Genomic DNA, 11,595 nt, shown 5'->3' on the forward strand with positions numbered 1-11,595 from the left:
CGAAAAACGGGGTTCACATATTTAATATAATGGCTTCCCTATAGTTATAAAAAGCTGGAAGAATTGCATAGGTATGAAAACAATTAAAGTCTGTACGATTTATTTTCAACAACAAAAAAGACAAAGAAAAGAAAGAAAGACAGACAAGGATGAAGATAAAGTTGTGTATTTGTGGCCTTTCTCCAGCACATAATACATTTGTATGAGTCCAGTCATATTGCTGCTTTAAAGAATTATCTTTGCCCAGCCCTTCTCTTCATCCTAAAAATGCCGACGACGCTCCCATCATGTATTATGAACATTGAAGAACTGACCCTCAGACTCAAGAGTATAGAATCTAGAGTCAAGAGAACGAGGTGCTTTAGAGTTAGAGCTAGTACAAACAGTGGTCGCTCTGAATCCGAGGCCATGCTGTTACATTATAATATTATCTTCCAAAATCACAATTATCACCTGTGATTTTTCTCTCATTTTCGATTTTTTTTTCTTCTCTAGGTATAATGAGCGCGAGGCAAAAGAGCAAAAAAATATTCGGTAAAAAAAACTCAAATCTATTTAGGCTAAATTCAGGGCTAGATCTAGAATCTATATATCTAGATCTAGAATCTAGATCTAATAGTAAAGTTTGTTCGTGGCCCGACCGAGCTGTAGAGCCCGTGCAGCCTAGCACTGACTGTTTGATTCTAATCCTGTTTGCTATTATAATACATTATTATCTAAAGGAGACATCAGATGTTTTTATTTGTCAAAGAAAAAAAGCATGGTAGTTTGAGAACAGAATAGTTTTGGGGCTTTTAGATTGAGCACCATCATTAGATCTAATCGCGTAACAATATAAAAAATACAGTGTAGGCCTATAGAAGCTACAGTAGTACATGTGTATACCGTATGTAAACTCTCTCTCTCTCTCTCTCTCTCTCTCTCTCTCTCTCTCTCTCTCTCTCTCTCTCTCTTCCTCCATAACTACGTACACGTCGTACTCAAACGCGTACGGATGCGCGTGTACAATGGTACACACACTACTCTCTCTCTCTCTCTCTCTCTCTCTCTCTCTCTCTCTCTCTCTCTCTCTCTCTCTCTCTCTCTCTCTCTCTCTCTATCTCTCTCTCTCTCTCTCTCTCTCGTGTGTGTGTGTGTGTATGTGTGTGTGTGTGTGTGTGTGTGTGTGTGTGTGTGTGTGTGTGTGTGTGTGTGTGTGTGTGTGTGGAGAGAGAGAGAGAGAGAGTAAAACTTCGATAGAGGTCTCATGTATACAGTTAAAACGTAGGGCCTACTATTGTCTAACTTTCTGAAGTCCCATATCCCATTGCTCAACATTGATTAAGACGTAACACTTGCGTCCGAAAAGAAGCACATCATACCGACACCAGGGTGTACTGAGCTATAGGCTTACAATATAGGTCTATACATAGGTCAAAAGAACGCTCCACGATTTTGAAAACGAACCAGCCGCTCACCTGAACTGCCAGGCCCGAGGTATATGGCCGTTTTTGTACTGTACTTTTCTTTACTCACACTCGCGTACACGGGACATCATCACATAGTACAGTGGAACTCAGATTCAACGAAGTCGTCGAGCTGGCCTTCAATTTCGTTGAATCCGAGTGTTCGTAAGTTATAGCAAATATGAGGTTTTTGTGTTGGTAATCTACAGGTACCGAGCATGTATTCAACTTTCTCAATCAAAAGCAGTTCGGCTTCTAATGAGAGGCATTTTCGTTTTGTTTGTGTTTTTTATACCAGTGTATGTCACTCTATTGTAACATGTCTATTCTTCTGCACTTATTTGACCTTATTGTGTTGCAAGTGCCATAAAACTATTACGAAAACTACAAGAATTGCTGCAAAATTCCCGGAAAATACGCTGAACTATACATGCACCAATAAGCACAGACTGCAAGAGGGCTGATTTGTTCAAATGCACGCCCGTGTCATCTTATCTATTATCTATCGTATTGTTTGCCAAACAAGTTATGTTGCTGTGTAGAGCCTAGCAGACGGCAACATTTGATTCTACAGTCAAGCCCGCAATCCATTAGATCTACGTAGATCCATGTCAAGATAATCTCATCATTGTAATACTGATCAGTAGCCGGGGAAAAAATAATACACGTACATGTAACTGTGTCGTGTTTGTATCTCTACTGACATTCCACGCCCGCACCGTTAGTACCCCCCCCCCTTCCCCAGACACACACACACACAGTCACATGTCATACGTGCGCTGGCCGCCCGTCCGACCCCGACACACGCTAAGACACGAGAGCGTGATAACAACGCGTGTGTTGGTATGAAAGGAGGCCGTTGATTGGTTGCATAAAGCAGATCACCCTGTACTGTAAGTGACTTTGTTGAATCCGAGCTTGCTCATTGATGTGTTCGCTAAATCCGAGTTATTTTTATTGATTTTCTAAAAATAAAAAATTCGGGGGAGATATCTCCTTTCATTAAATCCGAGTTTTCATTGAAACTGAATTCCACTGCAACGTAGTGTAAGAGAAGCAGCTATCAGAAGGATAAATGGTGGAGCATTGTGACATCTCTCCACAACCACATTCTAATTGTCATTAGTGGTAGCTGCCGGAACGTTATTTGCTTTCTTCAAGTAAGTGAGACGAAGTTCTCACACTCATATATCGGCGATTAGAGCTATGTCTCCCGAGGCTTTGAAAAATGGTGATGTTTTGAGTTTGGGGTCGTGACCGCAGACTGTCTTAACGCGTGAAACACCTAAACTTGGAGTAAAAATACAAAAGAGCGTTTTTCTTCGTCATGTATGTGTACCAATGAACTGAAATCTTTTCAAAACTTAGAAGCTATAAATATTATAAACACACACACACACACATTTTCATATTTATATATATATATAATGGGTTGGACATCCATTCAGTCAGTTGCTGAAGGTTACATTTGGGTCAAATCCTTGAGGATCAGCTGCATCTTCCAGCACTCTTTTGATAAGCTTTCGATGGGTGATTCGTTGACTTTGACAGATTTCATTGAAGGCCCTTTCGAATGCTGGGGGCTCGGCGTCTTATTGATCCTGGCCCCTTTTAGCTTTTTCAAGTCTTAAGACAACATTCCCAAATCTGAAGGGTAGGGCCTATAATAGTACTTAATGCCCGCACGTGTATTATACATGTAGTTTTTTTGTTGAGCCCAAACGCAGTCTTGGGGATTTCGGTTCAACTTCGTATCATACCGTGGAACTCAGATTCAACGAAAGGAGATGGATTCCCCCATTTTTTCTTCTTTAAAATCAATAAAAATAACCCGGATTCAACGAACACTTAAATCAGCAAGCTCGGATTCAACGAGATCGCTCCCAGGGTGAACAGCGCCCTCTGTGTTCTATTCAAGGGGTCAAAACCGGTTATAGTACTGGCACAAAACATCATTAACCAGTCGTATTGGTGATTGGCAAGTTGCATGGCAGACAAATATGCAGAAAATATTAGTTTCTCTATGGGTTTGTTTTTTTCTGCAGCTGTGCCAGTTGGGAAGCAACAGTTCGAAATCACGAATCCACTTGCAACAGAATCCAGAAGGCTAAGGCCCAGGAACTCTCGGATATATTTCTGACTTTGGAGTACATGTATCACTTTGACTTTGACTGGATATTTTTATTAAGATTTCCCTCTCTGAAGGGACAAACCTGAAGAACACAGGCCTATTTCTCTGGATTCAGCTTCTGATTTGCCGACTTCAATCTCCGAAAGACGTATTTATCAATCCAGTTGAGGCGTTGATGAAAACTAGAGCCGAACACTATCGTGCAATGATAATAATAATAGGGCCTATTATTTCGTCATGTTGCCATTGTAGTTGCCGTGGGGGGGGGGGGATCATTTATTTTATTATAGGAAAGCAAAGAATAACATTTGCCATGATACTGCTTGTCGCAAGAGGCGACTACTGGTGCTTTGATCTGGTCTCCCGAAAAGTGCCAGTTTGCGGAGGGCCAACTATCCGACCCTGTAAAAACAGAAAGTTACAAAAACACGAATCACACTCGTTTATTTATTTTTCCATCTTATGGGACAGAGGAGCCTACAGAAAAGTGGTAAGACGTGGAATAATACCAAGAGGCTGGCCCAGGACAGGGAAAGTGTGGAAAGTTTAAGCCTGATCCAGGATGAGAAAGGCAATGATGATAATCGTCCAGGTAGACAACAATTTTATATAAAAGGATTCCTTTGAATAAGCTACACGTTGGAAACCCGGTGACAGGGTGTGGCTGCGTTGTTAGTGCAATTGAGGCCTATGCCCATGGGCAGCAGATTTACTTTTTTTGTCAGTAATCTACTTTTTTTCTTTTCTTTTTTTTGGGGGTGGGGGGGGGGGGGGTCCTGAAGCAGACTTTTCTGTCGGACATTCATCTAGTTCAATTTGGATGTAGGTTTATACGGGATGCCCACTACAGACGGGCCCGATCGACCGACTAGTTCGCCTAAAAAACAAACGTGTTTGTTTTCAGTTTCAGGCAACCGAGTTGGTCGATCGACCCGATCCAGCCGAAGTGGACACCCCGTATTATTAACCTGATTCGCGCCAAGAAAACAATTAATGCTGTAGAATTTCGCACCCGTCCGTCAAATACAGAAGATACGACATAATAATAATATACAACCGTAAGACAACCGGACACTTTGACCATGTGAGAGGAGCAAGTGGTAGATCTAGTAATTTGTATCAATCAAAACCTACACAGCTAAATGTAATGTATTGACTACAGATCAACGCGACGACAGAGCTCACATGTTTCCCAAAACACATTCTGTTGAATAGGTATAGGTGTGCATGCCATTGTTGTGTGACGTTTCGCTAAATTATGCCAACTCTTCAGATTGTCTCGGGCTCTCTGGTTGGACTAAAAATAGAAGCGAATTCCTGTGTTATATAATCTATTATAGCCTACATATTGTACTTTTATTACCAGTGAGAAAAAGTACACAATTCTATGTGGCCTAATGTCCTTTTGCGTCTGTGGAAGGGCAGGGGGTGGGAATAGCGTTTTACCCCGAAAAGCTAATATTACTAATAATACAAATGTATACCCTTCACTTCATGCTCAAGCCCCTCAACGCACCTACCCAGCCTTAACTTAATGATTTTTTGAATGTCTAAGTAATCAACTCGGATTTATGAAACGCAGGAATGCGCTTTTACTCTTAGACTTTAAACTTACTCCATAACTCAAATTGGGGTAGCTTCAGAATGCTCTCAGGTCTGCTGCTGGGGTAAAAGTATAGATTGTGAAGCGCAGAGAGCTTGCTGTTGGGCGGGGATTTGTGCTAGGCTACACATAATAAAATAATGCTATTTACTATTATTATTATTATAACTGTTACAGCACTTTTCCACCCCGATTCTGTTGGTGCACCATGGCATGTGAGCCAAGTTTCATTCATTTTTGTCCTCGGGTTTTCCCATAATAATATAAGATAGATGCGATGGATGTTCGACTGTGTGAGTAGAGAAGATTATAACATTATAAAAGACAAAACGCACGGTGTTGGCCATTGGCCATGCAAAGGGGAGGAAGGAACGCAACCATAATTATCATTTACAGTGATGACTGTTACTTCCCCTGGAGGGGTGGGGAGTTGCGTTCATCGAACCGACCGTCATATTCCGACCGATACTACATGTTTATCATTATAATGCAATATTGCCCGATCAAGGAGTAGCTATGCAGCAGGAGTCAGGAGCCCAGAGGACGGAGCAAAGGGGATGAGGGCAGGGACAGGAAGAGGAGACGAAATCAGAGGACAGAACGTTGCAAGAGAGCAGGATCAGGTGAAAGGAGACATGATTTTAAATTTTAATGCCCCTGTTACTGTTACACGCAACAATAAATTGTGCCAGATTTGTCGTATGCGAGAACTGTCCGTGTGTGTAGTCTGTTTAGACGTTCCAATCTATCGTCCAGTTTTCTTTCGATCAGGGAGATTCCTAGTCATTGACTTGACTGCAGATGTGCAACGCACCGTGTGGCCTTGATATTGATACATGTACAAAACTTCACCATTGACGATCAACTAAATAAAATTGTTAAAGTTTACATAATAACGCGTCAAATCAGGTTCACCACGACCATCGTAGTCGTAGCTTATTTTGAGACGCTGTTCCCGAATATGAAATCAGTTTTTAACCTGCGATAATTACTTTTAAACATTTTGAGCCCTAATTAATCCTGCACTGCGGCAAGGTTTAAAGTGATTCTAGTCCTATTTCACAGCCAAGGAGTCAAGGAGCTAGAACTACTTTTAATCTTTTTGATCACAGCGCGTCTCCCCCAAATCTGCCCATGATCGCACGGAAAAAATAAATTCTCGACCGAGTCTCCAAGCCATCGTCCAAATTTTGTACAATTTTCTGGCCACACGATTTGTCTCACAATCGTCCAGTTTTTGTACAATTTATCGTTGCGCGTAACCGGGGCTTAAGAGAAAAAAACATTTTTCGGTCAATACCCGGAACCTTCGAATTTGAAAGAGAGGCCGACACCGTAACCTCTGGGCCACGAGAGCCCCCTTGTTGTAGGAATGATCATTAAAATTAATCATGTATGGTTGAGAAAGTCCCCCCCCCCCAGCCCAAGTAACATACATGTAAATCTTATGATCTATGTGTTCATCTACACTCACAAGGTGTGTATACCCGCTGTCACTACATTGTACTGTCAGTCATTTTCATTGCCTTGCAGGATGACAACATTTTGATTATTATATCATCTGAATGTCCAGACTTGTTCTCACGACGCACGCTGTCTTGGTTGTAAGTTGTTGCCGCCCGCTTTACCTGCGTCCTGACACCATTTTGTTGCGCAGATCGAAGCGTACATTTAGTTATTTTGCTTTTGTTTTAGTTTTAGTAAAAGTTTTACGGCACTTGCAACACAATAAGGATAAGTGCCAAAAATGAGAGGTGTTACATGAGAGTAACAAACACAAAAAAGGAGGGGGGATAAGGACGATAGATGTTTGAGAGGAAAGAAGGAGCAAACCACACCAGAGCACCCACCAACCACCCACGTGTTTAGTTAGATCTAGTACATGTATCTATCTAGTGAGCCAAAAATTAGAGGAGGGGACGCACATGATGCGTTTGTACATTGTACAGAAAGATCGACTTATTCCAACGATCGATGTTACTTTCGAGTTTTCTTTTGTGTGGCCAGCCTCCTTTTCCAAATTAAAATTTCATCAAGTAAACCAAGCGGCAATAGAAACTTTCCACTTTGTATAGTAACTGTGCCCTTGTTCACTTTAAAAGTGAGTGAAATTTTGCACATCACTCACCATGAACCCAGCGATGACCTTTTAGTGTTTTCCTGAAAAAAAATTTAACCACGTGGTCACGTTGTGAACTACATGTAAATTAATTAACACATTTTGTGACGTAAGTTCCGCTGAAATTAGGAAATCTAAACTGTGTTTAGATCAACACGGCGACTTTAGAGCCGAAAAAAACCCAACAAAAAAGTTACATCTACACTTTACAGACAGACCCAGACCACAGGTCGAGAAGACAAGAGAGATACGGCTCTGGTATTTTTGAAATCACTTTCTCACAATGACCAGCTCTTCACGTCAGGTTCATCATACAGACACTGGAAGAGGTGGTTTTCACCGATAGAAAGAAGGATACAAACATTTGGACATCGAGCAAGGCGGCCTTATAGTGACCATCGTTTGCCATCTTTCCAATAATTATGCAAGAACTGACAGGGCCTGAGACTGAGAGGGAACTCCCAAAACGACTGGAACAAGCTATATTTAAGAGAGTTTTTTTTTTGGGGGGGGGGGGGTGTGTGTGTAAGTGTTTTACAGAGCTTGCAACTGCATAAGGTCACATGAGTGCACGAGACACACTAAACTTTTTCAGTAGGTAGAAAATTCTCAATTTTGCCCGTAGACTATAAGAGTTAGATCTTTAATTAACGTCCACAACTTGCACACGGGTCCTCCGAGACTAACACTGTGTCACTAAATGAGACACTTATTGACATACTTATGCCAATGTTCAATAATTACTATAAGACAGGCTTCTCTACAAGTGGAAAGTTTCTATTGCCGCTGTGTACATTTTCCTACTCTAGTGCATACATTTTCAACAGCCCAGTACTGTAACACTAACAAGAATGTTGACCATCGGAGATTTCCTGTCTTGAGTTGTCTCTACTTAGTCCTCCATCGATGACATCACCATTACATTGTACCACCAGGCCCAACCACAAACATGCTCCAATTGAAATGTAATTAGTTGCTATTTATTTTTTCCCTGCACATGGCAATCACACAAATCAGATCTAGACGAGTCAAGACTGGCCAGTTTGTAACTAGTCTCTACCACTCTCTTAGTTTTAGTAAGTGTTTTACAGCATTTGCAACACAATAAGGTCATATAAGTGACGAAGATTAAAGGTGTTACAAGAGAGTAACAAACACAAAAAAGGAGTGGAGATAAAGACGATAGACATTTGATAGGAAAGAAGAAGCAAACCACACCAGAGCACCAGCCAACCACCACTCTTACACTAGTCAAGATGGCAATTGGTGGTATGCTGTTCACCACCAACTTTATGCTCGTCCCAAGGTAGGCGAAACAACCAGGTTTGACTAGTTTATACTAATACTAGCATAGTGACACCGAGCAAGACCGCCACTTTTCGTCTTGGCAACGGGTGGCGCAGAATTTCCTTGGTCTAAATTTGAAACATACAGGATGTCTACAAGCACAGTGCAATGAATATTTAAAACCTACTGAGGACACTACTGTCGTTTATCAGTTTCCAGAAAAAATAGTGCCCATGACCAGCTACCGTGAACCCCAACGAAAGTTGAGAATGAAGGCAACAATAATCTTAACTGTTTTCACACCAACAAAAAGATCTTATTCATTCCTTTTTAAGGAGCCTTGCAGGAAGTTAGTGTTGAAGGACTGATTTGATAAAAAGTGGAGGAATCGACCTGAAACAGTGACTCAATGGACCAAGTCACGACAGTGCCATCACAGCATCAAGTTTATGGACAAGACAACACCCACAGGGTAAGTGCCGAAGATCAGAGATGTTACAAGAATAACAAACAAAGGCAAAAAAAAGAAAAGAAAAAAAAGAGCGATATCTAAGGAAAGAAGGAGCAAAACACAGAGCACACAAACAGTCAATTGTTACACAGAAAACATAAAACTTCACAAAGAATATAATACTCAGAAGGCTGTGTGTACAGGTTTTTTGTATTTAATAAACACCCATTCTATGCCTCAGCTTCTTCCTCGGGCTTGTTGAAAACATATGTCAGACAGCACTTGCCACAGTATTGTCTGTCGAAGTGGGATGCCATGAACACACCAGCACCGCAGTACTTGTTGGGACACTCACGGCGCAGACGAGTGATTTTACCATTCTCATCCACCTGGAAAAAAATAAAAAGCAATAAAAAACATAAGACGAGTCAACAAGGCAAAAAATACCACAATCATATTCCATAAAATCACACTAACAGGGAGAAGTGGAAAAAAAAAAGAGGGGAAAATACTTTCCTAGGACCAGAACTTCATGTAATATAATAGACACCAGTAAAACATGCACTGCCATAAACGGACACACCCGTTTCATTTCTTATTTGCTAAATCGAAAACCTGATCAGTAACCCTACTTGCGTGGAAAAACCGAAGTGAAACTGTGACTGGTTTAAAAAAAATAAATTAGAATTCAAAATTCGGAGGAACGCCTTCTGCCAACTTTGAACATTTGGTGTGTGTGTGTGTGTGTGATTTTCAACACCAAACGCCTTGACTGCATGAAATGTGGTCTAAGGGAAGATGAAGCTGCTTACTTGATGGTTTTCCACACAACTACTCGAAAACAAATCACGGATAAGATAAAAAATCACAGCTGATAAGTGGGAGGGTGTGTATGTGTTCTCATTAGGGTAAAAAAATCAGAGAAGCGGGCAGCTTCCCAGTCCCACAAAAGAAACCACTTTCACTACCCACAGGAAATGCGGAAAGAAAACCCAAAAGGGTTCGTGTACTGGCATGGTGTGAGCTAAGGGCAATGGGCCAGTGCATGCCCCACAGCTGTGGTTTCCCAAATATAGCACACTTTAAAGAAACTGTTGCCATACGCCCCAGTGCGTTTTGTCTGCAGAGATTACACAATATGCAATAGTTTGCTGGTACGGTCTAAGATGCAAAAAAGGTGAATCATGGCAGAGCAAAGAAATGGAAAGGCTTGACTAAACAGAGCAGAGGTGTCTAAAGAATCAATATTTTGATGCAAGTGACCATGAAATTATAGCACGACATAACAAATTTAAAAGGACACACACCCTCCCTCCCAATTACTTAACCACAGTTCTTTCATACGCCACTGTGTCAGTGAACTGTAACAGGACGATCCATCATCATCTACAATGGTGATGAAACACTCAGTCACCTGCCAAGCAGCAGAGGAGCCTGGACGTAACCCAGTTTAGTTCCCAGAGCCCACAAACTGTGAAGTGTTACCACACAATTAAAGTGTCTATACAGTAGCCGCCCTAAGATCTTACCCCTAAAACATAATTTTTACTAAACAAAAGCCACCCCTCAGATTGTTTTTAAAAAAGCGTTTTTCGGCACCTGCAACTCAATAAGGTCATATGATTGCCGAAGATTAGACGTGTTACAAGAGAGTCACAAACACAAAAAAGGAGGGGAGATAAAGACGATAAGACTTTTGATAGGAAATAAGGAGAAAACCACACCAGAGCACCCACCAACCATTCTGCATGAGGCTCTACAGACGTAAAGGAGTGTACTAAACCTACAAGTGTCCACTGCTGCCCGGGCACTCACCAAACAGCGATATCAGCAGCAACATAAGAGAAAACCACATCAACAGTTAAGTAGGCCACTTACTTTGTAATATTTCAGCACAGCAAGCTTGACCTTCTTCTTCTTGTGCTTGTTTTTCTTGGGGGTGGTGTAATTCTTCTTCTTGCGTTTCTTGCCACCACCACGGAGTCTCAACACCAAGTGAAGGGTAGACTCCTTTTGAATGTTGTAGTCTGACAACGTACGACCATCCTCAAGCTGCTTGCCAGCAAAAATCAACCTCTGCTGGTCAGGAGGAATGCCTGACAAACAAATCCCACCAATAACATATGTTAATGAAAGATCACCACTGGTGAATACACACTACTCAAATTTACACCAAAGATGAAAGTGAAATCATACACTAGACAAATTATAGCTGAACCAGCAAGAACGTTCTATCATACACACAAGCCAGACAATCTGTAATACACACAAGTGTTTTTTATCTCTCGGACAAGATAAAGCAAGTAATGTATCTTCTGTTACGAAAAACTCCTGATATAAACTAAACCAGGAGTTCAGACTCAGAAGATGCCAGACCGTTTCAGCTTCCAATAAGGGGAAAAAACAAACAAACCAAACCACTAAACCCCTGAGAGAACCCATTTAAGGTAACACATTATTTCAAACAAACAGCCTAGGAAAATGAACAAGAAGCATATCGGGATAGAGACTTTCAACACTGTTCACAACAACCAAGTTAGAAACAACTGAAATTATGTA

General features: G+C 41.3%; 1 protein-coding gene across 1 annotated transcript in view; it reads right to left on the reverse strand.

Annotated features, from left to right (window-relative positions):
- Window positions 1–9,234: 9,234 nt before the first annotated feature.
- The window catches only part of LOC101851447 (ubiquitin-40S ribosomal protein S27a), a 12,459-nt gene continuing 10,098 nt past the window's right edge, over window positions 9,235–11,595 (reverse strand). Inside the window, exons 5-6 of the mRNA XM_005109349.2 lie at window positions 10,915–11,132; window positions 9,235–9,425 (exon numbers count right to left, since the gene is read on the reverse strand). Coding sequence (XP_005109406.2) covers window positions 9,267–9,425; window positions 10,915–11,132 — 377 coding nt within the window. The 3' untranslated portion in view covers window positions 9,235–9,266. The remainder of the gene's footprint in view (window positions 9,426–10,914; window positions 11,133–11,595) is intronic.

This window comes from Aplysia californica, unplaced genomic scaffold (assembly GCF_000002075.1).
Source record: "Aplysia californica isolate F4 #8 unplaced genomic scaffold, AplCal3.0 scaffold00769, whole genome shotgun sequence".
Classification (NCBI taxonomy): domain Eukaryota; kingdom Metazoa; phylum Mollusca; class Gastropoda; order Aplysiida; family Aplysiidae; genus Aplysia; species Aplysia californica.